The sequence below is a fragment of the Lissotriton helveticus genome, chromosome 6 (assembly GCF_964261635.1).
Source record: "Lissotriton helveticus chromosome 6, aLisHel1.1, whole genome shotgun sequence".
Taxonomy (NCBI): domain Eukaryota; kingdom Metazoa; phylum Chordata; class Amphibia; order Caudata; family Salamandridae; genus Lissotriton; species Lissotriton helveticus.
In genome coordinates, this window is record NC_136067.1 from 821792518 (window position 1) to 821820213 (window position 27696).

At 42.4% G+C, this 27696-nt stretch overlaps 1 protein-coding gene across 3 annotated transcripts in view; it reads right to left on the minus strand.

The window, feature by feature from the left end:
• Nucleotides 1-296: 296 nt before the first annotated feature.
• The window catches only part of ARMC2 (armadillo repeat containing 2), a 397692-nt gene continuing 370292 nt past the window's right edge, over nucleotides 297-27696 (minus strand). For 2 of the 3 annotated variants that reach the window (XM_078646858.1, XM_078646859.1), the window contains exons 16-17: nucleotides 25561-25721; nucleotides 604-895 (exon numbers count right to left, since the gene is read on the minus strand). In XM_078646858.1, coding sequence (XP_078502984.1) covers nucleotides 741-895; nucleotides 25561-25721 — 316 coding nt within the window. In that variant the 3' untranslated portion in view covers nucleotides 604-740. Of the gene's footprint in view, nucleotides 896-25560; nucleotides 25722-27696 lie in introns of all 3 variants that reach the window. The other variant, XM_078646857.1, reaches the window with a different exon arrangement.

The following is a 27696-nucleotide window of genomic DNA, read 5'->3' on the forward strand; positions in this document are numbered from 1 at the left end:
ATTTAGAGTGAGAGCAGCAGCCCGTGGCTAACAATATATGTTCAAACGCATTTGGAAAAAAGTGGCTGGAAACAGTATTCAAAATAAGGAGACCTATATTGAGTCCCACCAAAAAATATGTGGCAACGTTGCTCTCAACAAAGAAGCAAAGAAAAAGCTCTGCAAAAACCCTGCCTCAAAAAAGGAATGTGTACAATGGGAGGTTAGTGTTGGTACACAATCTGTCTTCATATTCACCAATCACTGCATCAGTTTAATAACGCTCTTCAAATATCAAAATGAACTTAGAAAACAACTTGTAATAGAATGTTTATTACAACTAACACGCATAACATTTTAAAATATATTATACAAGATACGTTTCTTTCATTCAAATTGGATGAAGTAGATCAATAAAGTGTCAAATGCATTTTTCATGTTGATATTTCAGTGTTACAAGTGTTCATAGATATGTTGTGTGTTAAATTAGTGAAATAGTATAAAAAGTAGAATTTGTTTGTTACTTAATTCAATTTCTTTAATTTCAAACAATACATATTTTTACACCTCAATGTTATGTATAAATTATATTTAAAATCATCTGTAAATGTATCATTTATATACCAAAATAATTTTTCAGTGGCTGAAGCATACATAAATATAATTTACTCGTTCATTTTGAAACGTTTGTTTTGCCATCTCTGATCTTAACAAAAAGGCAATTGCAAAAGTCTGATATATTTGAATAAGTCATTCTGTCATTAGGAAGGAATGGGCAAAGGTTCAAGATATGTATGATGTCTTTGAATCCTGTCCAGCAGCTGCAGAGCCACAGGTTTAAATTCTGTGCTCCAACACATGTTGTGATATTCTCTCAGATCCTCATCACAATTGCAATCCAATGCAGCGTCATCATCTGTGGTGGCAAATTCAAGACAGGGTTAGTATTTTTGGTTATGTTTTACTTACTTTCAATTTATCTTTACCAACAAAAAATATTTGAATACAATAATATGAAAATGTTGATTGCCTTAATTTTCATTAATATAAGTAACTAAACTACAGATATTTGATTTACACCATACGTGTCTGGTGTAATTAAACTCCAACTGATTAAATAAATAAATTATACTCTAGCAAGCTTCTTTCCAACATTTTGCTAACCATGCACTGGTTGAAGAATTAAGACAGATAACCCGATATTGCTTTTTGTTTCTGTATCATGGAGATCCTTACAGCAAGTGCACCAGTTAAAGGCTGAAAATTGTTGAAAAAAACATTGGAAATAGCGAAACATTAAACACCAAGTTGTAGGAAATTGTGTTACTGGGTGAGGGGGTGGTAAAACCCTACTCAAGCAGCAACCACAACTAAACCCCAAATTAACCTCTGCTTAACCCTCTGTTAGCTTGGAACAAAAGCAGTCAGGCTTAATTTAGAGGCAATGTGTTAAGCATTTATGCAGCACATAAACAGTAACAAATAGAAAACACAATACAAGAAAAATCCTGCACCAATTTAGGAAAATATGGTAAAATGTAATACATTATTTGACAGCAAAACAATAAATATCCAATCAGTAGAACCGGAAATACGCAATTAAAAAAGTTTAGGTAAAAGTTGTACTTAAAAGAACAAAGCCCAACTGTGGTTGTCTGGTCACGCTGCACAGGAATAAAGTCACAAGTTCAGGCCAACAGTGATGGAGCGTGGGCCGGATACAGGGACCAAGTTAGTCCTGCTGGGAAATGTATCTTAAACCCTGGTTCCCAAGTGTGGTACCGCGCAGCGATGGTCCCAAGGAGTGATGCGAGGTCCGACTTGACCTCGCATCCGCAACATGTACCCGCGGTTCCGATGAGCTGCAAGGTCTGCATTGAGGAGCGTCACGCAGCGATGGCTCTGATGATCTGTGATGGCTGCAATGCGGGGTTATGTCATGGTTGCGTCACACTTGAATTTGAATTTTGAATTTGAATACGGATTTGTAAAGCGCATAGCTACCCTAGGGCGTCCCAGCGCTGACAGTTAACCTGAAGCTTTCAGGGGGGAAGTGATAAAAGGAAGTTTATGGGAGGAGCCACGTTTTTAACAGCTTGCGATAAGCTAGTAGGTTGTGTTCCAATTGGTTCCAATGAGGCACTGCAAAGGGAGGTGTGGGATTGCGTCACGCTGCGTTGGTTCAGGTAGAGACCACAGCTGGGCTGGCAAAGCACCTCTAGCCCCACTCTCAAGGGTTCAGGATTGGAGGGGAACCACTTGGAGGGCTAGGACTCACAGCAGGCAGAGCCCAGGTGCAGGGGTCTAGCCCTCGGAGTCTTCAACGGGTCAAGAAGTGTACTGAAGAGTTGGGTCTTAGAGTCCAATATTTATACCTGGTGCCCACTTTTAAGTGGGAGGTGCTTCTACAGTCCTCCTCCTACAGAGGTGTCTTGAATTTACTGCCTCCCTGCCCTGGCCCCAGTTTGTCTGGGGACATAAAAGACTGGCCTAAAATCTTCTGTGAGTGTGCTGAGGCAGAGTCTTTGTGATGTGAACAAGTGTGGTAGGTGGCAGCTCCTCCTGTCATCCTGACAGAGATGGCCCATCCTGACAACACCCATACCCTCCTTGTCTCACTATTTAGGAATAATACACAAATGCCAGCTGCCAGCCACACCAAGTCATGTGACCCAGGATACAGGCTGCACACACCAAATGGTTAGGACAAAAAATGGCAACTTTCTAAAAGTGGCATTTTCAGAATTGGGACTTAAATCCAACTTTACCACTAAAGAGGGTAGACGACTTCCTTACTTGCGCCCAATTGAAAGTTATCACTTCTTAAATGTAATAAGGCAACCCAATGTTATCCTATGGAAGCAGTAGGCCTTAAAGTGGTGAAGAATGAATTGAAGACTTTTTCACTACCATGACACGTAAGATTATAAGTATATGGTCAACCTTATAAATATGATGCACACTGCCCTATTGGCTGTTTAGTGCCTACCTTAGGTGTGATTTATATATATTTAAAAGGAGGGGTTTGGCCTGGCAAGGGGTTTATTATGCCATGTGGAAATTACAGTTTACAGTTTATACTGTACACAGGCTGAAATGGCCTGAGACATGTTTTAAAGGGCTAGTTAAGTGAGTGGCACACTCAGTGCTGCAGGTACATGTAGTACCACTTTACTAGGGACATACACATAAATTAAAAGTGCCAATTGGGAAGTCAATGTTACAATGTTTCAGAGAAAGAGCGGAAGTACTTTAGCATGTGTTAGCAGTGGTAAAGTGTGCAGAGTCCCAACGCCAGCAAAAACAAAGTCAGAAAAACAGGAGGATTAAAAGCAAAAATGTTTGGAAAAATCACACCAAGGATTCCAACACAAGTGCAGCAATCCCATCAGGAAATCTGATATAAATGCAGAGCATCAGTAAATACCAGTGCTGGAAAAAATGACCAATAACTAGACAGACTGAAATACCTGGATAGAGTAGCAACATTCTAAAATGCTTCCACACTATGCCTGGCTGAAATTCCATCACAGTTATCAAAATCTGCAATACCCAGAGCGAAATGATGATGGAGACTGCTGCTGAGAAAGTCATATTAATGGTTCAAAGGCAATTACTGATGATCTCTGCAGCATTTAAGGGGAAAGATAGGGTGTAACACAAACAGGCAAGAGACAATCAAGAGTGCTAAGTCAACAGCTTTACATTACAATGCATTAGGCATACACAACCGAGCTTCCTCTCCTATTGCTTGTTGACTATATGCTTGTCTTTGACCCTGCACAGTGCTGTGCTGCTTTTTGGCTAGGTGTGCGCTATAGAAATCCCATGCACATACATCCATACACTAATCTACTCTATTGGCATGCCAATGTAGCATGTGTTATTGCACAGGGATGAACAAATCCAATCACCCATTAAAAGAGAAACTGTAATATATCACATGGTCAATGCAGTGGCTCATTTCGACTTTTTAGCCACTGTGCCACTTCCAAATAGAGTAGCTACAGAACATGGAACTTCATATACGTACGCAGAGCCATGTCACGAAGAGACGTCCAGCACTTAAGCTTCTAAACTGCAACTAGACAATGAAATGCAGTGAATGCAAAAAATCACAAAATAACAGGATTTCCAAAATCCTGCATTGCATTGATTACTCTTACGTCCAACTCGTACAACCCTAGTGTAGGGACACGTTTTCAGAAAGTGAAACTGCAACATATAATATATGAACCGGCTGTGCATAATGCAAATTTAACAAGTATTGTCAAAGAAACCAGTCTCGACTTTAGGCTTTGTCAATGGGTTTTGTCTATGATAAACAGCATCAGAAAAACAAAAGAGTGTGATCATGGATACGCCTACGTGCAAGCACCTGTATACATCCTAATGCTGGTGCACATCATGAAGCAATAGATTATTATTTTTTTAATCATAGTTCCAAGAAACAATCTTGAAGCAATAACTTAAAACAAATATGTGCAAAAGGTAATTTAAAAGAAAGGAGCCATCCGATAGAAAGATTGATCGATATATATATATATATATACATACATATGTTTTAAAATAGAGAGTGACGTGGTGGTGGCGCAGCAACCGAGGAGGGAGTGGAGATAAGGACTTCAGTGCTACCAAGTGGCAGAGCAGCAGGGGCGGCTGAGGAGAGGACTGGAATAGCAGCGGAGGTTATAACAAATAAAAAGATAAAAGCATTGGGAAACCATTAAGTAACTGTAGAAGGGGGAGGGATTTGAAATGGGTAGCAGGGCTTGAGGGAAAGAACCAATAAAAACATGCAATCTCATCGAGTGCTAGAAGTAAAATAAAAAAGTTTTTGGTCCCCTGACTGCAAGAAGTGGAACAACACTATCAGAACATACTAAAGAAGAAATGCTCCAGAGGCGAGACAAACACAGAATAGGAATTCACAAGCAAATCCGGGACCAAAGTGGCAGAGTCAGTACAAGTCGGAAGACGGAGTGACCGAAGGCCTCCCTGACCCACTTGGATCCTGATGAGGTAAAGTTTACCGATAACGAAGGCAAAATTTGACTTTTAGGAACAAGACAGAGTTTTGTTCCTCTCACAGTGGGCACATTAGGAAATGCCTTTATGTACCCTTCACCCATGGAGACAATAACCGTCTATATACACTACACCCCTTGGTCCTGAAGAAAGCCTACTGACCGACCGGCGCAGAAGGGCTGAAACATGTCGACCTAAATCACAACTGCAGAGTGAGAGAGTCATAATCACTCTCAATCACCTATATTGTTTTTATTGCCTCCTAGAACCAGAACTATTAAAACACATTTCTGGTAAAGAGAGACTTTTAATCACTTTCACTACACCCTATCACAATCACTATTTCTGATCACTACTGATCCTAACAAAGGGTAATACCTCCTGGTGGAGGCTGCATACAAAACAAGACCCTATAATTATGCAGACACGTGCGAGGGCCAGCGGAGAATCAAGATATACCGCTTGATATTACCACCAATAAACACGTGCATGAGGGTTTTTATTGGGACTAGAAAGAACGAATACCGCATACCCGCTGTTATGCAGGACAAGTGATCCTTCTCATATGATTAGATGATATTGACCCAAGGGAATTGAATGGATCACAGATTCCTTCCCTCCCCATCCATTGATCTCGTTATTTTCTAGCCAACAAATGTTTCATCATTGATGACTTTGTTAGGGCTAAAACATTATTAGACTCCTATTAGAACACTCCAGATTGAATGGTCAGGCATGCTTCATCTCTTGCAGTGAAATGCCTCTGATGGTGAAGGAGGAACCAGAACAATCCCCATAACAAATCATCCCAAGTTTACCACTACACAGATGTTGTAGGGTCAATAAAGTGACCTCTGTTCTGTGGTGGGTTTTTTCCAATGAACTAGTTGTTCCTTCCACAACAAAGAAATTGGAAAAACACTTGGTACCACAGAGTTCTTTAAACATTTAGATTTCTGCTCGTTCCTTCAACTCCAACAAGGTCCCTATATGGATGTCATTGCACTTGTATGTTTACGGAGATCCCAGCTCCAGTTCAAGAGCAGAGATCATATCCATAATATTTGATACCTGGGCTTGAAGTTATTCAGAGTTGCATCAAAGCTTCTAATTGGCTTTCATTAATAAATACAACTGGGCAGCTTTTAGAAGTCATATTTGATCTACCATCTACCACAGCAGACCTCATGCTTGCATTTCAAACTCTTTTGAGTATACAAAAGCCCTTCTTGAGAAGGATAACATCCTCGTAGACAACCTAGGTGGATGATCCTCTCGCTGCAGCACTTGACTACGTGGTAAACACCTTCTCTCTTAAGAAACATTCAGGTTGCCAAATTCTGAACTTACATTGCACTGCTCATTTGCCACAACTGGGAATTCAGCCTACAGCTAAGGTGTTATAGAGCTGCATCTGGCAATTCATACTCAAGATGGGCAACCTTTAACCCAAATATTACAAAGGAATATGAAAGAAGGGTTTGGAGATTGCAGTTTACTCAGCCTTCCGTTTAGTTTGGGCTGTCCAATTAATTCATGTTGTTGCTTATCAGTTTCTAATAGCGTGAACCTGATCCACAGTGTATCAGAGTGCTTTACCACTGGTATCTGAAAACTGTATAGTTGGGCCATGTTTCGACCTATGTAGAACCCTGGTTAAATTTGAATCTTTTTTTTGTCTTCAGGAGTACATTTTTGTGGCTGTTTTGTCTTGAAGACTAAACAAAAGTATGCCAAATTAGCCTTTAATTTAACTAGTGCGTGATAACTAAACAGAGTGATAACCTAAATTGATAAGCCGTAATCTGTAAATGTTTGTATTTGTCTAAGTCAGCTGTAATATTTTGTACAAATCTAGAGTTATCTGTGTCTGTAGACACTTTAGACTTCAGCTGAAGGTGAAGTTGTATATAGCAGGTTGTCTGGTTCAATTTAGGGTTTCTCTACAGTCTGAAACTAGTAACGTCTTAATCTGAATTATTAAGGCACCTTTGTGGATGTCAGACTACATGCTTTATTCATGCATTAACCTCTTTTCATTTCAGCATTTGCTGTATAAAGATAGATTTATTCTCTGGAGTAAGGCATGCATTCATGTGCAAAACTAGCCAGGCACATTATTATGGTTTCAAGTTATAATCTAATTTATAATATTAGCGAGGAGAAAGATGACATTAATTGCCTGTATTTCAGTGTAAAAGGATGAGTTTGTATATTATTGTACTCTTTCCAAAACGAGCTGCCATTTCAGATAATATAATTCAGCTACAGGAGCTACCATTTGCAATAGAACTGTTTACAGCTGTGCAATGTGCTGTTTTGCTCGCTGTGACAGGCTGTGTATCTCCCAGACTCCTTACCTATCTTGCCGAACTTTCCTATAAATTATCCCTCTCTGGATCATTGATATCAGCTCCACTTCCCTTGCTTTAGCATACATGGGGCCCATCTTTCTGCCTTTTTACTTTAACTTTTATAGACATAGGTTTGGAAGGTGGTATATGCAAACGACAATTAAAAACGAAACTACTGTTTGTGTTTTATTTTTCCAATATTTCATTTCCTTATACATTTGTGAATGTTCTTTGGATCATCTTTTGATTAAACTGATTATTCATAAAACATTTGCTATTTCTACAAAATATTTAGAAGAAAAATTATTTCCTCAATAAACTTGTCTTGAAGAGTGGATATGTGTCCCTTCTGTATTCATTAATGTAACATAATCTAACTGTATCTGTTTTAACCAGTCAGCGTTTAATTTTCACTTTTTTAAAATGGAACAATCTGGATTTATGTTAACACCATTCAAATGTGTCTTCCCCATCCTCCCAAGAATAAACCAGAGTGACATTGAATAAAGATGTTAGTCAGGGCTTTAAGTGGGCCGGGTCTGTCCGGGTCTGAGCACCGGCAGTTTTTTTTTGGGGCCCGCGAAACGGGTCTCTATCGGGCTCTATTTTCGCGGCTGGCAAAGGTAGTCCTTTCTTAATTTTTTTTTTCAGACCAGTTTCGAGTGCCCCAAAAAAACCTGCCGGTGCTCAGACACGGCCCACTTAAAGCCCTGACTGTGCCCAGGCAGAGCATGTCTGCAGCCTGTGTGCAGTGCAGACCTCTTCTTCCCCTGACTGACGCTGCACGTGCATGCCCCCTCCCGTCACTGGCTCCAGCGCGCGCTTATCTTCGTCTGTCTGAGGTCTTCAAGGGTGACTGTATCAGCTGCTCCTTTGTCTTTATCTGCGCTTTCTCGACAGTAAGTGCGGTGTCTGGAGGCTGGAACCCAGAGCTAGCCATACAGAATGCCACGGAGCTTGGCGAGGGGGCAAAGAACAGTCAGAGGGTGCCTACCTACTCCTTGGGCATGAGGTCACCGAGTGCAGCCAGGGGATTTCAGCTGCTCCCATGTGGGCGAGAAAGGGTAAAGGGTAAAGGGTAGGTAAAGGTATCTGCTCTCTCTCAGCTCATATCAGGGACCTGGGGTAAAGAGCATTCAGGTGGCCTCTGAGCTCTGCCCACGGGCACTGAGGTGGTCGAGAGTAAAGTGTGGGGGTAAAGAGCAGCTGGAGGGCACCAAGGTTCTGGATGCAGGATCTGAAGGGGTAAAGTGCAGCTGGGGGCAAGCCTCCCGTAACCCCAGGGGGGTAAGCTATCTGGAAGAAACTATACTGCATAACCGGCTTTAACAGCAGCCCCACACTGCCACCTCTGCACCGCAGCCATAACAGAGTGAATTATTGCCTCCTGTGGGAGGCAGGATTGCCTAAGCAAGCCTGAGAATAAAAAAATAAAAAATGCTCTTCCTATAACTCGCCCCCATGCAAGGCTCCCCTTCGTGTTACAATAAAAGGGCCCTGTGTCCTCCACTTTCCATGATTACTACTAAGTCTCATTTATGATTGGTACCCGTACATGGCTATAAGGCCGGGGACTCCAGGGTTATGACGAGCAAGACCTGGGCTTGGAGAATTGAAGCTTAACAGTAGTTTATTAGGGCATAGATGCACAATTGCTAAAACTTATAGTGGTCCTTTCTGTGAATTGTAGAAAACACTAGGCAAAAAGTTCATTTCTCTGTGTCTGTTAAAGTCCAACCGGTCAATTCCGGAGAAAAATATGGGAGATCTTTCAAAAAGGCTGTCAGCCTCTATAAGTATTTCTGTATTCAAGATGGGCAGCTAAGGGGGCTGGAACGTGATCTCTGAACCTATGCTACTGCAGTGAGAGCTCAGTTTCCTCACTGAGAAGTGGTCACGGCATGACATGGTGTTAGCCTGGGCCGATAAAAAACTGAAGAGGCTGAGGACCCCAGCCAGGCGCGCAACACCCATTGGGCTCAAAAGGCTTCAGCGGCAGCCCCCCCTCTCACCCACCCCCTTCGTGTGTGTCAGCCCGGGATGAGACAGCCACACAGCCGCACCCCAGCACTTCACAGGTCTTTAGGACAATTTGCCTGTTAATGAGGCCTTGCTGTTGTTTCACCCCTTCTTAGAGCCCCTGCAGCTCCACTCTGCCCATTGATTAAAGATTCAACCCCCCCCCTGAATTTTTGTCTTAGCCCCCTCCCCCCGAAATTTGCCTCTAGGTGCACCTCTGCCCCAGGCAGCCTGCTCCAGCAGGACCTACACAACCTTCACTTAATAAATTGGCGCAGTTTCACCATTTTGCACCTGTGGAGCCCCATCCTTGATCTGTAAGTGCAGTGCGTTATCCCCACAGTTTGATTAAAATCGTTTTTTAGTTTGAGCTTGTAAAACATGTAGATTACAGTTACAAACATGCATCTTTATTTTTTCATGCGTGCGTTGTGATTGACAGCAAAGTGCCTCCTGGCAAGGGACTGTCTACGCTGCAACAAATTTTTTGTTACTTTTAGTTCCGTAATGCTTATCTTTGACTTTGTGATGTGTATTATCCCAAGGGTACTTCTTACTTTCCTGCTTCAATGCCTTTGGGTCGAGTATGCACCGTATAAATTTGCAAAAATAAACGAATGAAGATAAAATAAAAAGCAGAAACACAATTCCTTGGTGAGATACTACTGTATGGCGGCCATATTGATGGTATTTGCATTTGTTAGATGCTGTTTGTGTGATTCACAAAAATAAAACGTAAACCTAAAAACAAAACTGGACACCAAAATGCCTTTTGACCCCCTTTGGTTCAATCAAATGACCAAATATGAAGATTAGAGGGTCAGCCAGAAAATATTCTAGAGGTTAAATTCACAGTAGAGGACCTACATTCCTACAGAAAGAGAGGATGACAAAACACAGAGAGATGAGGGGGGAGGGGGAAGAGTGAAAGGAGTGTGTGGATGTGATACGGGCACAAAAATAATGTTGTTTATACTTGGCTGCCCTTGATAGCCCCGGCTTTCAACCTGAAAGGTCAAGCAAAAAAACTGCACAGTTTTAGTTGGGAGAAAGTCACCGAGGGATTAAAAGGATCCCGTGAGCAGCAGTGCTAGTTATCTTGATTTAGACCACGCCCCTACTCAGATAGGCCACACCCCTTTAAGAGATTTACCACGCCCCTTTTAGAGCACCCCCAGTTTTTTTTCCCACTTAAAGCCCTGATGTTAGTATAGACTATAGGGTGGCCGGGGAAAATGGTGGCCGCTAGCTAGAAGCGGTTGCAGGCTCTCGCTCTACTACGCAGAATGCTGGCAATATGGAGAATTTGAATGTAGTAAGTTTAGGTAAAAACTAGTTCTCTTAGGGATAGATGAAAGCGTTTTTTTGCTTTCTTACCTGTTTCGGACGGTTCTTTAAGGAGAAACCACTGGCGTGCTGTTGGCGGATACTCGAGGGCTGACAGTGGCGGCCGGAGCGGAGGAGAAAAAACAGAGGAGCCGGTGGTCGGAAGCGGATTGCGCATGGCAGGCACACCGCCGCAAGGATCGGCTTCCGGGGCAGCAGGAGCCATGTGCAGAAAATGCCGGTCGCCGGATTCTCGGCTCCGTTTGCCTTCACGGGGAGGGGGAGGGGGAGGGGGCATGGGGCGCAGTCGGGCTGGGCACAAGAAAGAGCACAAGAAAGAGCCAACGGGGACCAAAATAAGGAAACCGGCATATTGGGCAAAAGCTGAGCAGTGCCTATGGCACCCGCAAATGACCCCAGTAAGGAGAAAAAGGGGGGACTAGCAGCCTAGAGTGAAATGTGATATCACAAGTGAGGAGCAGCAAACTAATGAGGCTTCAGGTGAGGGTACACAGGGGCAAACAGGATAAATAGATACACCCTATGAAGTAGAGACATTTGGGGCAAAAGTCGGTCTCCGACTGAGTCTCATAGCAAAGAAACTACTCCATTCACGGTGCAAATTAACCCCCAAAACCACTCCAGAGCTCTAAACAATAAAAAGGTGCGAATAGAAAAGACTCCCTTAACTAAGAAGAAAAAAAATCAAGTTAAAAATAAACCTGCTAACCTCCAAATTACCCCATCACAGCATTCGTATTTTAAGGTTCAAGCACAAACTTCTCTAGTTAATCAACCTAACCAGTTCTCTCAGACCACTCAGCCTACTTTAGTATTGACTATTGCAGTGACCCCGACAACGGCAGTAATAGTGATTTATTAAAGGCAAATTCTGTAGACTCTCCTAATAATCCAAATACTGGGAGACTGGATATAAACATGGATCCCGGGTTTCTTCAAATAGATTTGCCCCACTGGCATCCTCTGTTGAGGCAGAAAGCGACAACACGACAAGCGTTTGCCAAAACCCCATGACTGGTAGTTCGGGCTGGACTGTTTCCATGAGGCACAGGGTCAGACTGATTTGCATATAGCCATGTCTGAACTGGGGTGGCAGAGTGGGCTAAAGAACGGTGATGGAGTAAACCCAGATCTTTTGACTGGGTGTGAGTGTTTGATTGATTCAGATGCTCCGTCCATCACCACCCCCTTTTGTACCGCTTTTGGCCGCCATAAGTGTGGCAGGGTATGCTCAGACGTGAGTCCCTTGCTCACTTTGCCACTGGATTCAAGCAAGCCGGGCTGAAGACGGCTGGAATGCCAGAAACCGGTCCTCGGAAGCTTGTTTCTGGTCCAGGGAAGACATGGCTTGGCAGTTCGGGCTGGACTGTTCCCATGAGGCACAGGGTCACACTGATTTGCATATAGCCATGTCTGAACTGGGGTGGCAGAGTGGGCTAAAGAACGGTGATGGAGTAAACCCAGATCTTTTGACTGGGTGTGAGTGTTTGATTGATTCAGATGCTCCGTCCATCACCACTCCCTTTTGTACCGCTTTTGGCCGCCATAAGTGTGGCAGGGTATGCTCAGACGTGAGTCCCTTGCTCACTTTGCCACTGGATTCAAGCAAGCCGGGCTGAAGACGGCTGGAATGCCAGAAACCGGTCCTCGGAAGCTTGTTTCTGGTCCAGGGAAGACATGGCTTGGCAGTTCGGGCTGGACTGTTCCCATGAGGCACAGGGTCAGACTGATTTGCATATAGCCATGTTTGAACTGGGGTGGCAGAGTGGGCTAAAGAACGGTGATGGAGTAAACCCAGATCTTTTGACTGGGTGTGAGTGTTTGATTGATTCAGATGCTCCGTCCATCACCACCCCCTTTTGTACCTCTTTTGGCCGCCATAAGTGTGGCAGGGTATGCTCAGACGTGAGTCCCTTGCTCACTTTGCCACTGGATTCAAGCAAGCCGGGCTGAAGACGGATGGAATGCCAGAAATCGGTCCTCGGAAGCTTGTTTCTGGTCCAGGGAAGACATGGCTTGGCAGTTCGGGCTGGACTGTTCCCATGAGGCACAGGGTCAGACTGATTTGCATATAGCCATGTCTGAACTGGGGTGGCAGAGTGGGCTAAAGAACGGTGATGGAGTAAACCCAGATCTTTTGACTGGGTGTGAGTGTTTGATTGATTCAGATGCTCCGTCCATCACCACCCCCTTTTGTACCGCTTTTGGCCGCCATAAGTGTGGCAGGGTATGCTCAGACGTGAGTCCCTTGCTCACTTTGCCACTGGATTCAAGCAAGCCGGGCTGAAGACGGCTGGAATGCCAGAAACCGGTCCTCGGAAGCTTGTTTCTGGTCCAGGGAAGACATGGCTTGGCAGTTCGGGCTGGACTGTTCCCATGAGGCACAGGGTCAGACTGATTTGCATATAGCCATGTCTGAACTGGGGTGGCAGAGTGGGCTAAAGAACGGTGATGGAGTAAACCCAGATCTTTTGACTGGGTGTGAGTGTTTGATTGATTCAGATGCTCCGTCCATCACCACCCCCTTTTGTACCGCTTTTGGGATTGAAGGGAGTCAACTCAGACAAGATCTAACAGAGGAGCCAATAAAGACCACAACTCAGAGGCTCAAGCCTCTACAGAGGTACTATTAGTTACCCTACTTACAAAAATTAGGGGAAAATTTGCGGTTTCAGAAGTTAACCAATCAAAAATCTAAGCAGCTTGCAAAACGTTGAAGACAAAAATTTATGAGATAACGGAGAGAGTTGGAGCTATGGAAACAGTTTTGGGTGACCTCACGAAACAAGTAGAAGATAATTCCTCAGAATTCGTAGGGCTAAAAAATTGCGATAAAGAATTGCGGGATAAGCTAGAAAGCATGGAAAACAACACAAGAAGGAACAATATTGGGATATTGAATGTCCCAGAGGAAGTTGAAGGAACAGACATACGGTCTTTTGTTATTAATCTGCTTAAAGTATTGCATCCTGATATTGAAAGATTGACCCTCGAGGATGATATACAGAGAGTACACCGGGACCCATATTCTAAGGGACCAGGAAAAAAAACAGAGAAGAATCTTAGTCAACTTTAAGACCTATCAAATAGAGGAAAACATTTTGGCTGAGGGCTTGAAAGTAGGAGTCTATAAAAGAGGGGACTGGTCGCTCCATGTTAGATCAGATATTTCTCGCACAGCACAAGATAAACAGTGGGAATTAGGGAAATGTATTCAAGAACTAAAAGGTCTACTATTTCCAGCTACTTAAAGGGTAATGTGGAATAATAAAATGTTTAATTTCAGAGACCCCGCTGATGCTAATTCCCTTATCACCCAAATCAAAGGCACATCCAAATGAGAATTGTTTAATAGTTAAAAATTCTGCCTAGTTGGAGACAGCCCGAAAGCAGAGGTAGTCCAGGTATACCTCTAGTTCCGAGGGAGGATTTCCCAGGGTGGAGGGATGGGATGAAAGGGAAGGGGTGGCCACAAATGTAAATAAAATTCAAAATGTACGCTTTTACACAAGGTAGGGGAGCATGTGGGATTTAAAAAAAAAAAAATCTCTAATTTATAAACATTATTCAATTACCCCAGACCGCTCTGGATAAGAGTTTTACCTTAATAGTCTTATTAACCATAGGTAACATACGCAGATCCGTTTCCCCTACTCATCTAATATTCCAATGACAGATGTAGGTAGGAAAGAACAAAAAAATAGTTTGAAAATTATGTCATGGAACATAAATGGTCTTAGGGTCCCATCCAGAAGAAAAAAAATCCTAGAATACCTAAATCTCATGGACAGAGATGAGATTTTTATTCAAGAATCACATCTGCTTAAGGAGGAAAGGGAGTTAATCCTAAAAAGCCAAAAATGGATAGAACACTGTGTCTGTACTACTCAAACCTGTACAATAAAAGGGGTTGCTCTTTTATTTAAAAGAACTGTCCAATCAATATTGGGGGATTGCATAGTTGATCATTTAGGAAGGTAGGCAATCTCCAGAGTCAAAATTAATGGCTTGTGGCTGAACTTTGTAGGATATTACGGTCCAAACTTAGATGACCCGGCCCCACTATATACCCTACTTCTGCAACTAATCAACATGAATGACCCTATTATAATTGCCATTGACTTTAATTTAGGTTTGGACCCTATTCAGGACTTAACCTCAAACAGAGCAATGGCAATGGCAAAAAAATATGAGAGCAGCCATGAAACAGCTAATGTGAGATGTAGGACTCTCAGATATTTGGAGAAAGATGGGCCCCAAGATAGGAACAGCGGGGGGGGGGGGAATTTTACGTTTCATAATAAGAAGTGTGGACATCGTTCTAGGATAGATTTTTTTTGGTTGACGCGGTTACCGAAAAAAACACCATAAAAGTCAGTCATGCTCCGGAACACTTGTACGACCACTCAGCGGTGCTCCTGGAAATTGCTACTGTTAAGAGACAGCCACCTCACAGATCACCACTGTTGGAAAATACAGTTATTGAAAAATTGGAAATAGCAACCAAGGAGTTTTTTTAATTTAACCTTAATTCAGCTGAGCTCAACACGGTATGGGATTCATTTAAGGCGTTTCTAAGAGGTAACTGGACTTTCTCTATTGTCCAAACTAAGAACACGAGGGGTGAGATAAAGACCTTAGAAACTGAAATGCATACCTACCAAGAGGAGCTAGAAAAAACGCCTGGTAATTTAAACATTCTATGGAGCTTAACAGCAGAAAAGAATAAGCTTGCAGATTACTTAGAAGCTATCTAAAAAAAAGTGGGAAGCCAGTAGGTTGTCACATCATGAGAATGGGGAGGGGTGTGGCAAGCTTCTCGCTTGGAAAGCAAAAGCTGACCAGTCCAGGAATTGGATAAGGGATCTCAGATGCCTGAATACTGGTAGTATTATTTCGGAGGACTCTGGGATTGAAGATGCCTTTGTCCAATTCTTTCAAAATTTATATACAGAAGAGTTGACATTAAACAAATCAGATATAGAAGACTATCTTTAAGATTTGGATTTATCATCTCTCCAAAATGATGAGAACATTTATCTAAACCGCCCATAACTTCGGAGGGGGTTATTCAAATTATCGGGACTCTAAAGAAAGGCAAGGCCGCCGGCCCCGATTCAATCCCTAATGAGATCAATGTCATCTTAAAAGTAGAGCTTGCCCCTTTCTTACTAAGTTATTTAATTCGCTTTTCACAGAAGGTCAGGATCTCCGGCTGTCATGGGATGATGCAACTGTAACTATTTTACTTAAACCTAACAAGTACACGAGATCCTGTGAATCCTACAGGCCCATCTCTCTCTTAAATAGTGATCATAAACTATACACTCAGATAATAACTAAAAGACTGGACAAGGTTATAGGATCACTAATAAACTCAGATCAGAAAGGTTTCATGAAAGGGAGGCAGCTCTTTGAATTAACATATGATCTAATTGGAGCAATAGACATGACTCAAACATATAAAATTCCTTTAGCAGTAATGACTTTTGATGCTGCTAAAGCATTTGACAGTGTCAGTTGGCCATTCCTATTCCAAATGATTCAGCGTCTCAACCTAGGGGAAACATCTTTAACAAAAGTTAAAGCTATTTATAAAACTCCATCTGCTAAAGTCCTTGTTAACGGTAATCTTACTAGGTCAATAAAAATCAGCAGGGGCACCAAGCAGGGCTGCCCACTGTCCCCCTTCTTTTCAATATATATATTGAGCTGCTGGCATGTAAACTAAGAGCCTGTCAGAATATCATCCCTTTTAGGGGTAACGGATGGCAAAAGAAAAACAGATTATATGCCGATGACCTTATGATACTAACAGGGAATTTAGAGCAATCATTGCCGGCAATATGGGATCAATTGGAGAGCTTCGGAAAGGTTTCCGTATACATGATTAATCAACAAAAGACAAAACTGATGAAATGGAATACATAATAAAGGAGTGACCTCACCAAAAGAAAAATTAGATATTTAGGGGTTCAAATAGTTCATGACATTGATAAAATAGTCCAAGTTAATTTTGAAAAAGTAACTAAGATGGTCAAATCAAAGTTGCAACCATGGAGTGCCCTTCCACTCTTTTTTTTGGGTAAATATAATCTCCTAAAAATTTCAATTCTGCCTAAATTTACTTTTTTGTTCAATACAATTCTGTTAGAATTCCCAAAGGTGTGGTTTAAGAAAGTACAGGGGTCTTTCTCTAGTTTTATCTGGGGTAATAAAAGCACAAGAGTAGCCCTAAAAAATTTAGAAGAAAGGAAGCCCATGGAGGAATTGCTACCCCAGACTTATATCTGTATTATTGCACTTTTCAGTTAAAAAAATTCCGGCAACTATTGATGGAAAGCTCAATCTTTTCTCCACTTTTTAAGGCCCTTACGATCAGCTTCTCTCATCAGGCAGGTTTTTTTCTCTTAAAATTTGGACACCCAAGATTTTTCAAGAACGTGAGACTGAAGATCTTGGGGGCAGCAGTCAAACTCTGGGTTCAGGTGAGAAGACTTAAAAATCCCATATTATAGTGACGCAGCACCAATCTGGGACTTTCCAGGCACTCCGGCTTGTTTGGAGGATGCCCTTGCCATCCCAATTAGATCTTGCGGTACCCACTCCTGGGGAAAACTCATGGTGGACACTGAACTAATTTCATGGCAGCACTTTTCCCTGATTTGTGAGCATTCGGTTTCGAAATTTAAGTATCTCTAACAGTCAAGTTGGGTAAAATCCTTAGGAAAAGAGTTAGAAGGGGAGGCGGCCATGGTGTCAAAGATATCTTCATGACCTACAACTCAAAAAGAAATCGCAGAGTGGTATTGGCTGTTAATTCAAAGTGGAGAAGTTAGGAATGCTGCCTACACAGAGATTTGGAAGAGGGACCTGCCGGATGTCGATCTTGAAAAATTGGGGCAAGTACCAATGTCTCTCTTATGGTCATGTGTTAAATCTGCACCCTAAAAAAGAACCAACTATTCACAGTACACAAAGCATACTGGAATCCACAGAAAATATAAAAAATGGGAAGTCGTGAGATCAAGTAATGCCCGAAGTGTGGAGAAGATAGCGCTAACAAGATCCATATGTTTTGGCTGTGTTACTCAATCCAGGCTTTCTGGAAGAAAGTGGTTAAGACCATATCAGATATTATGGGTCAGGAGATAAAGCTTAGTATTCCTTCTATAATCTTTGGGGTGTTGCTGGAGAATTCGGATAACCAAACCTTAACAAAAAATCGTAAAGCTCTTTTCTTTGCACTGGTTCTCCTTGCACGACGGGAATTGTGTATTAAATGGATTCTTTCCTGTTCCCCAACGGAGGAGGAATGGATTTATTCTATTTAAAGGGTATCCTTGCTAGATCGTTCAGGTAAACAGGTCAAGAAAACAAAATACTGGGAAATCTGGGATGACTGGGTTGAGAAAAATTCCACTTCTTATATACATTAGTAAGCACTACACACTTAAAACTGAACTTTGGGTTCTTCTCACTCTTTTTTGGTTTTACATTAAAGAGTTCCTTCTATTTTATTTATTCACTTATTATTCACTATTTTCTCTGTATATCTTGTCTTCAGTTTTTCTGTTATATGATCCAATGATTATCGATATGCTAAGGAGGCTGCTTCGGTGGTTGGACCACCATAAAAATCACCGGTCCAAAGAAAAATTCTAAGATTTGGTGTTCACCTAAACCAAGAGGCCAAGAGTTGACCCGGAGATAAAACCTTATCTTTCTCTCCCTTGTGGAGTGACCGGGGATAAACAATATCTGCCTAAGGGTTCGGTCTATAAACTTTCTCTTGGAAATTAAAGCATAATTTGGATAAATGAGGACTAAAAAAAAAAATGTTTGTATATGTAGGAAATCTGACTTTGCTGTGCGGTCACCCTGATTTATCATCATTTGCTGGATTGTTTATTTTTGCTGGCTTTAAAACTCTGTGCACGTTACCACTGAAACCAATAGTAAAATATTGTGCTACCCCTTTTAACATTGTCGAATTGACATACTCCCAATTGGTATATTTAACTTGCCTATAAGTCCTTGGTATATGGTACCGAATGTACCCAGGGCCTGAAACTACTAGTGTACTGCAGCAGCTACTGTTCCCTCCACTACAGTGGCAGTGCAAACACAGGTTCAGACCTACCACTGTAGCCTGACTGTAACAGTGATAAAGATGTACCATGACCTGCCAAAATAAACCTCTTTTTGAAAGGTCAAATTCTCCCTTTTGAAAATCAATAAGTCATCCATATGTAGGCATGTAGCCCACAAGGCAGGGTGCATGGCATTTAAAAGTAGGGCATGTAGAAATGTAATGTTAAAATGTCCTTACAGTGGCTAGCCCCCAAAACACTGGGAATCTATCTTAAAGACTAATACAGTATCTTGGAAATAGGATAAGGTAGAAAAATATATGCACAACTGTTTTTATTAGTCATTAAAATACAATTCAATGGTGAAGTCGGACTTGAATGGGCAGCGATGACTCCTTTGAAGTTAAAAGAATATGCAAGGTGTGGGCATCCTTTTGGACACTGCGGTGCTAAATTCTGCTTGACAGGTCTGCTGGATTCACCTACACACCTTTGGGTGCACTTGAAATGGAGAGAATAGGATGCCAAGACAAGACTACTCTGTCTGCATAAGGATTCTGCATTTGTTCTACCAGAATTCTGTCTCTGGGTTTGCTGTGGTTACAATACCTGCTACAAATTGGATTTCAATGTTAGATGGGAGGGCACTAGGATTACCATACCATACCTTCCCCACACCCCCAGCCCTAAGAGCTCAAGTTTAGTTTGGGCAAAACGTTTGCCATCTTGAATATTCCCTGACACATGGCATTTTGGGCCTGTTTGTAACAAGGCAAACAGGAACTACTGAAAAAGAGAGTAAGGTTGGACCAGGAACTTTTACTTCATTTTTTAGGGCGTGCCCAGGAGACACCATACCCATCCAGGTATAAATGTGGCACCAGCAGGCACCCACTTAAGAACACTTTCTGGACCTGTGGAAGATCAAATGAGAAGTAGACAGGCTGTGTGTGACCTGAGAGAAGCCCTGCAGGACTGGGCATACTCCCTCTTGCATTCAAGACAAAGAAATGGACTCCATGGGTCAGGTGGATGACCTCCTGGTTGGAGCTGCAACACGCTGAAAAAAGGCCTTTTCCTGGAAGTACCCAGTTGACCAGAAGCATCTGCACGTGGACTGGACGCTATTGTTGGCCTCTTTCTGATACCCTGTGAGTCTGTAAGTGCCTCCCCTGAGGTTCTGGGGGCTTTAAAAGTGTACTCTGGTGGAAGATTAGGACTTCAAAGAATACATCATAAGGTATAATCTTTGACCGGGATGAACCTGATTGGTGTATTTGACCTGTGCTTCATCGTAGTCCGTCTCAAATTGCGTCTAGGTCCTGGTCTGCCACAGCCAATGACTATCATTGACGTTTTGAGCTTTCCATTGCTATTTTTAGTTAAAAATGTAACATTTCATATTGCTAGTTCCCCTTATTGGATGTCTATCATTTTGGTGCCATTTTCTTTATTTAGGTCTACTCGGTTTTTCTAATTCAGTTTGGGATTTTTATTGTTTGGCATTTTGGCTTTATTACTGTTTTGGAACTGCATAAATACTTCACACATTGCCCATAAGTTAATTTGGTGACTTTGAGAGTTTACCCTCAAAAGGGTCATGAATATTCTTTGAGGTGGGTAGTCACCCACCCCAAATAATAACTCAATTTCTTATAAATTCTTACTTGAGTCAGGGAGAGGCAGGCATCCCCGCACAGTATGCAGCAGCCATTTTACTAGTACCAGTGTTGAATTAAAATCGCATAGACTCTCCAATCACTCAGGTTATTCAGTCAAAAAACTATTTAAATATGCATTCTGCACATGCATGCTGCTGAGAAGCACTGCAGGAATGTTGGTGAAACATGTAAAGCAAGCTGTCCAGGTCCCAGAGGGGACCAATGCCGGAAGCTATGCTGGACTGGAATCAGTAAATAAAATAGACTACAATCTGCGAATGGTAGTTTAATTAATACATTCTGACCAGATAAGAAAAGGACAGAAATTAGGGTTCAGATTATTGGTTGCACGATATTGTTTACCTCACTGAGGCATGGCAGAAATGAGATCGTTCCCCATTTGCACCTAACCTCATCCCAGAAAGTAATACCTTTCTTATGAAGAATAGAAAAAATGGAAGGGGAATGGGCTAGCAGTGGTTGCCAATGCAATGTAAAACCGAAAGATTGTGATAACTTGTTCATGGCTGAACTTACTTTGATTCAGCGTTGCTTGACAGCTATTCAAACGGCATATTTTATTGCTACATAGACCACCTTGGAGTAATGTGAAATTTGTAGCAGAACTAACAGATGTAACTGTTAAGCTAGATATTGATTGTTATGCTATGGATATAACATGACTAGGTGAAAGTTTGAGTCTAGATCTTCTATGGTCAAAGTATACACAGAAATGTCAAGTTTCACCACAATTCCAGTTCCTTTGTTGAACCTTCATATGTTGCTACTGGATCGTCGGTCTTAACCACAAATAAAGCTATACCTTGGGCGGTCAAAGTTTATCTGCTACAATAATTAATTTTCTTCCAGCCAACACCAATTGGCTTACGGTGGTGGGATTTTGCTCTGTCTTCTTCTCTATCCTTATACACCCAGACAGCCAGTACTTCTTCACATTCACATTTTTATGGGGCCAGCTCATGCAGCACTGCTTAACTGAGTGGCCATCTTTTCTCAAGCATTCAAGGAAGATATAGGCACCCTTGTGTTTCCAGGAGGATCCCATTAGTCCAATATATAGATGATTTCTTAGTTGCACCTTACTCCACAGACTAGTGCAAGGTGAACTCCTATCTCTTCAGCAAATTAGCAAATAAGGTCACACAGCTTCTAAAGAGAAAATGCAATTCTGTTTTTGGAATGTTTGCTATCTAGGTCAAGATATTACAGCAGAGTAAGACACCTGTGCGCAGACTGCATTGAAGGTATTCATAAGTGTCCTAGACCAGTTACCATCTCTCAGGACACGTTATTGGGGAAGGTAGGTTATGTCAGACAGTGGAATTGGGGATTTGAGATCATTGTTACACTTCTCTAAGATTTGGCGAAGAAAAGCACCCCATAACTGCTGCATTTGTTCGGAGAGACAGAAAAAGCCTTTGTGACTTTAAACTAACTTTTATCCTCTGCCCCTGCTCTAAGACTGCCTGACTATAGCAAACCTTTTACTTTGTGTTATGATGAAAAAAGGGGCTTGCTTCGGCAGTATAGGGGCAAGATCAGAGAGAACGAAAGAAGCCCATTGCTTATGATACTTCTGTCCTTGATGCAGTCACAAAAGGACTTATGTCATGTTTGCAGGCTGCGGTGACTGCATAGACTATTTTGAAAATCTTGTTCTTGGCAACACCCTTACAACTGGCCTGCCCCAAGCTCTTTTGGTCCTGTTACGCATTACCAGAACCCAACAGCTGTCCGAGGCAATACTGAAAGATTATTACATTGTTTTGCTGTCTGCTTCTCATAGGCCACTTCACCGATGTCCAATCCAGAACCCTGCCTCTCTGCCTCCCTGCACCCAGTATATGGAACCATGTGACTCTCTTACTGTACCTGCCCCTCTGACGAAGTTCAGTCTTGCACTCACAAATGCTCCAATACACAATTGTGATCTTGTTTATTACCTTGGTTATTGCCTAAGAAAAACACTGTGGCTCACTAATTGCCGATGAGGTATACGCACTCTGTATTAAGAAGAGGAGAGATGTTTATATCAAATATACTCTGCTCAAGTTGGCAAATTGATTGCTTTGATACATGCCTATATTCTTGCAGCTCAAAACATCATTGCCACATTCGATGCCCTAAAGTATTCTTTGGAGTGGAGCATAATTCGGGGCTCCCCTGGGTGTAACAGGTTATCTTTACCTCTGGAAAGACCCCAAATAAGAACGGCACTTGTGTGAAAGGATTACTAGATGCAGTCTTTTCGTTATTAAGTGTCCGGCACATTAATCGTTTCAATATGAGATCCTAAGGAAAAAGCTTGTAAAGCGCACTGCCGCCCCATCTCGGGGCATCCTGGTGCTGTATACCGCTGTGGAACCCATCCTGGCTTTCCCTGTGAGATGCCCCCTCCAGGGCACCCCCAAGGTGAAACCAGGCATCCCAGCGCTGTTGGGGCCATTGTGGAGATTAAGCAAGCTATTGCCCAGAGTTGCAGAGTGGGACCCATGATTAGAGTAGGCACCGAGGCGAGAATTATCGAGTCCGCGGACATTGAGCCCAAGACCCTGCCGCGTTGGGAATTGAACCCTGGTCCCGGGCCTGACCTCTGCTTCAGGGTCTGCCGCTTCTAACCAGTGAGCCACACTTCTCCACTAGGTTATCAAACTGCTAAAACCTCTACATTGTCTCCAAACTCTGAAATTACTATGTTTGTCTATCAAACTATGGAATCTCTTATACCTACTTTAGATGATTTGTCTGAATTGCATGAATTTGTCTTTAAGTACAGAAATTGTATTAGTGTAATGAAACTTGGGAGGATTTGGTCTCTCTTCTTTAAATGCATGAGGCCCTCTCTAGATTATGGATGATAAATAGTCTGGCAGTGTTTGGTATAAACTAGAATCCAGTCAAGACAATACCCATTGAACCCAAAAGTGAAAATTACAGAAATATTTATGTGATTGCTTTTAAGTACAGAAATCTTCAATTATGGTAATCTTCAAGTACGGAGTCAGGGACAGATCTCCGTACATGAAGATTTCCATCTAATTTCAGTTCAATCAGAAAAGCTAGTCATGGCGGGCACACCCTTTCGTTTCTGGCTATTAAGGCTTGGAATAAAATACCCTTGAATTTAATGGCAGTGAGAATCAACATAGGTCCCAAATATATGGACAACCTGGTTGTTTCAATTCGATTAGGTTACTACCGCTAAGATTAGAATTATGTCCGTTGGGTAAATTGGCTTGAAGCACGAGGAAATATCATGAGGGTATTAGCTGCACTTTAGAAAATCCTATAAGTTTAGCTGAAATAAAATGAACATGTTACCTATCACACAAGAAGACCTTGTATACAAAGAATCATGTACTTGTAAACCTTCAAGACAATTGCTCCTAGTACACGGTAACATAACAGCTATAGTAATAAAAAAAAATCTGCAATCAGCTCCTCTTGATAGATCCCCAGTTATGGTGGGCTTACACTCAAATTCTGCATATAAGGTAAACAAACTTTAAGGCATTTTTATAAAGGGGACTAGCTACTCCATGTGAATATTGCTTTAATCAGAGCAGGAGTTTTAAGATTTTACCTAAAGGTATTGTTAAGGTCATGAATCTCAATCCACTCAACAGCATGTTATAATGTCAGCAAGAAAACCATGTTGATTTCTTGCTAAATCCTAATGTCTCAGTAGGGTGAACTGTAAACAAGAGCCTAATTCCGCCATCTAATAATACAGCTTGCCTCAGACTAACAAAGACTAACTGAGCTGAATTGTACACATCTATGTCCTTGTTACAAGGTCCCCGTTATCTGCCCTGGTATATCCGCCTCAGAGGTTACCAATACAGGGGGCATAGGTCATCGCATGAGGTGGAGTTACCCAAGATTACAAGTACACTGAGGCCCTCCTTAGAAATTAGGAATTACCGGGAGATTCAGTAACCAGGTCTTGATTTACACTTTACTTCAGCAGGTGGAGTTACAGTGTGTCTTGCAATACCATCTTGGCCAGTAACTCATGGTTCTAGTCGAATTGGGATTACTTTGGACTTCTTAGGATTTGTATACATCCCAGGGAGTTGTAGGACTTCGTATACGTCCCAGGGAGTCTGAGCGATGTATACCTAGAGTGAGAGAAAACCTGAAAGGCACCAGTGTGTAGCAAATAACCCTAGTGGTGCTACTAGATGCATGTGTAGGCCATGTACACAGTTCTGTACATGTTAAATGGATGATTCATGAAAAGGAGTGTTAAAAATAAATAAGGCCTCTTTTGCAGTGACAGAAACCATTGAGCCAGTGATCTTTTTTTGCACCCCACTGGTACTTAAAAATGAACTGACATGGAATGACACACCCCAGTTACAAGATTTAAGGATGAGGTATTTTAAGAGCTTTCTAGTACTAATAAGTGTGTTTTCTGATACTAATAGGTCTGCTTGCACAAAATATTCTAAACATATAAATAGTGACAATGCAGCAAAGATGTTGACCTGCAGAGGAAGCACTTACTTTTCTGTACACTAGGGTTTATTCTAAAAGGGTCCTAGCGAGATATAGGGACGAAGCCACGCCCCCCAGTAATGACATGTGGATAACAGGCATGACCCACAGTTTGACAGCTGAAAAAGTAGTTTTCACAGAGAATTGATGTCCCAAATATGGGGAAGCTGAAAAGCAAACTTTAGCCTGATGTGGGAGACTAGGGTTTCCCAGAGATATTCCTCAGCAAACACAGCTGGACTTACCATTGACCTGACCCCACTCACAATGCAGTGGTCATGGCTTCCTCCCCTGCCGCAAAGTGGACTCCGGAACTGAAACTGTGGAGGACTGAAACCATGGACCCCCTCCTTCCCTAAGTGGGATCCCAACTCAGTGTGCAATGTCATGCGACTGTATACTTACTAGAGGCATAAAAACAAAGTAACTTTTTTTTTTTAAGAGTGACAATGCACATAGGAAATACTGTTACAGACACCTCTCAACAATACAATGAATAAGCAAATTATGAAAAGCCAAGTTGTTTGTAACGAGTCACAGCCACCACATAATTCTTACCTAAAAATGATGACAGGAGCTCAATAAGTGTGTCAGCCTCTTCTGCTCCAAACCACAATGCAGTGTTTGTCATATTTTCACAGTAATTCCACAATGTTTTACAAACTAAGCTAGCCAGCTGCCAATCTGATGGTCCAAAGTCTCTTAAGCAATCAATTAACCTGTTGAAGAACAGTAAAGTATATTATTTGATGTTCTACTTCACATTTTTCAGCAGAACTGCATAAAAAGGAAACTAAATGCAAATCTACCGTGTACCCATCCAATGATTCAGACCATTCTGTATTATTTAATTTTCCTTATCGAGCAAGTACTACTCAATGTTCAGATTTAGCAACGGTAAATTCATTTGTACTTTACGATTTAATTAGATCTCAGAATATCATTCCTTGCCCAGATTACTAAAAGAACTGTATCTTCCTGTGTGAAGGAAAACCTGAACTGGCCACAAATATGTATGTACATGGGGGGTGGCCTAAAAGCATGGCAAGGTAGACGCGTTGTGGCGGAGCTCCTGCCCCATCCGACATAATCCTTCACAAATTTTGGTGGAACGGGCATCAACCCGGGGGAAAACAGTGTCAGAAGACCCCCTGCATAGCAGCACCGAGAAGCAGGAGGTGGCCAGACTACACCGGTGAAGAAACAGAAAGTGAGACTCCGGGGGAGAGACGGCCCACCTGACCTCAAAATGGCGGCGCCTGCCCCTCAGGCCTAATATAGACAAGTCCCCAGAAGCCATTGAAACCCGAAACGGGGGCCCTGTGGGCAAGGGAGCCACCATACGGCAAAGTAGCTTCGCGAGGAGGCCTGAGGTACGTGTGACAGTGCCAGAGCCCACCTGGAGAATTTGCAATTTGAAATCCCAGTGACACGGCGCCTACCTGCTTCCAAATGGTGGCCAGGCCCCTCGTGGGTAAACTGCAGGAAGCCTCGGAGGTCATCCAGACCCTGATTGGGGGCCCTGAGTGAAGAAATGCCCCCGGGGGCTGAAGAAGTTTCATGGGGAGGCCCTTGGGGTGTGGGGTTTTGCCAGAGCCAGCCTAGAGCGTGAGAGAGGAGCTCCTAGAAACTGTGAGTACAGGACCTAGATGTATGGGATTGTGGTCTGAGATAATGGTTAAAAGTCAGGAGGATATTCCTGAAGGACTATGAGTTAAAGACTGAGATCCCGGGGTTGGGACATAGTTCCACCACAATACAGTTTAGGATGCCGCAACTGTGGTGCACTGTAGCTGCCTTGCTAGGCCTAGGGTTGGACAGGCAGCATGGTGCCAGGCAAATTGGCCATAATTCAGGATTTAGGCTTTCTTTGGAATTCCTTTCGTGAAAGTGTTGATTGTAATGTTGGGGGTAGGGATGTAGGGTGGGGGAGGAAATAAATATGGGGCAGTGTCCCAACGCCTTAGACGAAGGTTGTGATGGGGGGGATCTGTTGCTACTGCCTTGGGGAAGGGGTAGGGGTCAATGGAGATCATATAATTTTGGTAAACGGTTCGCTACTGGAAAAGAGCAGAGAAGATATCCCACACAATTTATAGGTGTACACAAGGTGATTGCCCGCGCTTTGTTGATTTCCTACGAACGAGATACAGAGATACTACAATGTAATACAGTTATGAAAGGAGATAGACAATACTATAAGTTCATAACATGGAATGTTAGAGGGCTAAATAATATGGTCAAAAGAATTCAGGTGGCTACATATTTAAAACAATACAAAGTGGATATAGCCTTCTTCCAAGAAATGCACCTCCTGGGAGATTGCCTTAAATATGTTCAACGAAGATGGAAGGGTCAATTTTTTGCAAACTCCGATTCCGGATATGCAAGAGGAGCTTTAATATGGGTGGCACCCAGAGCCCTATTCAAAGCGGAAAAGTCCAACCCAGATCCATTGGGCGATACAAGATAGTGGAGGGAAGTCTCGATGAGCGGAAGGTGTACCTGATTAACATATATGACCCGAATAGTGATGACGGTGGGTTCCTGGGGTCAGTTATGCAGCAGATAGATCTTGCACCGGATGTAGAATTGATTGTTGCAGGGGATAATAACTGTGCCTTGGACGGGACTCTGGACAGATGCCCCCCAAGGCCAGGGGCCAAACCGAAAACTAGAGAAGCTTTGCGATAG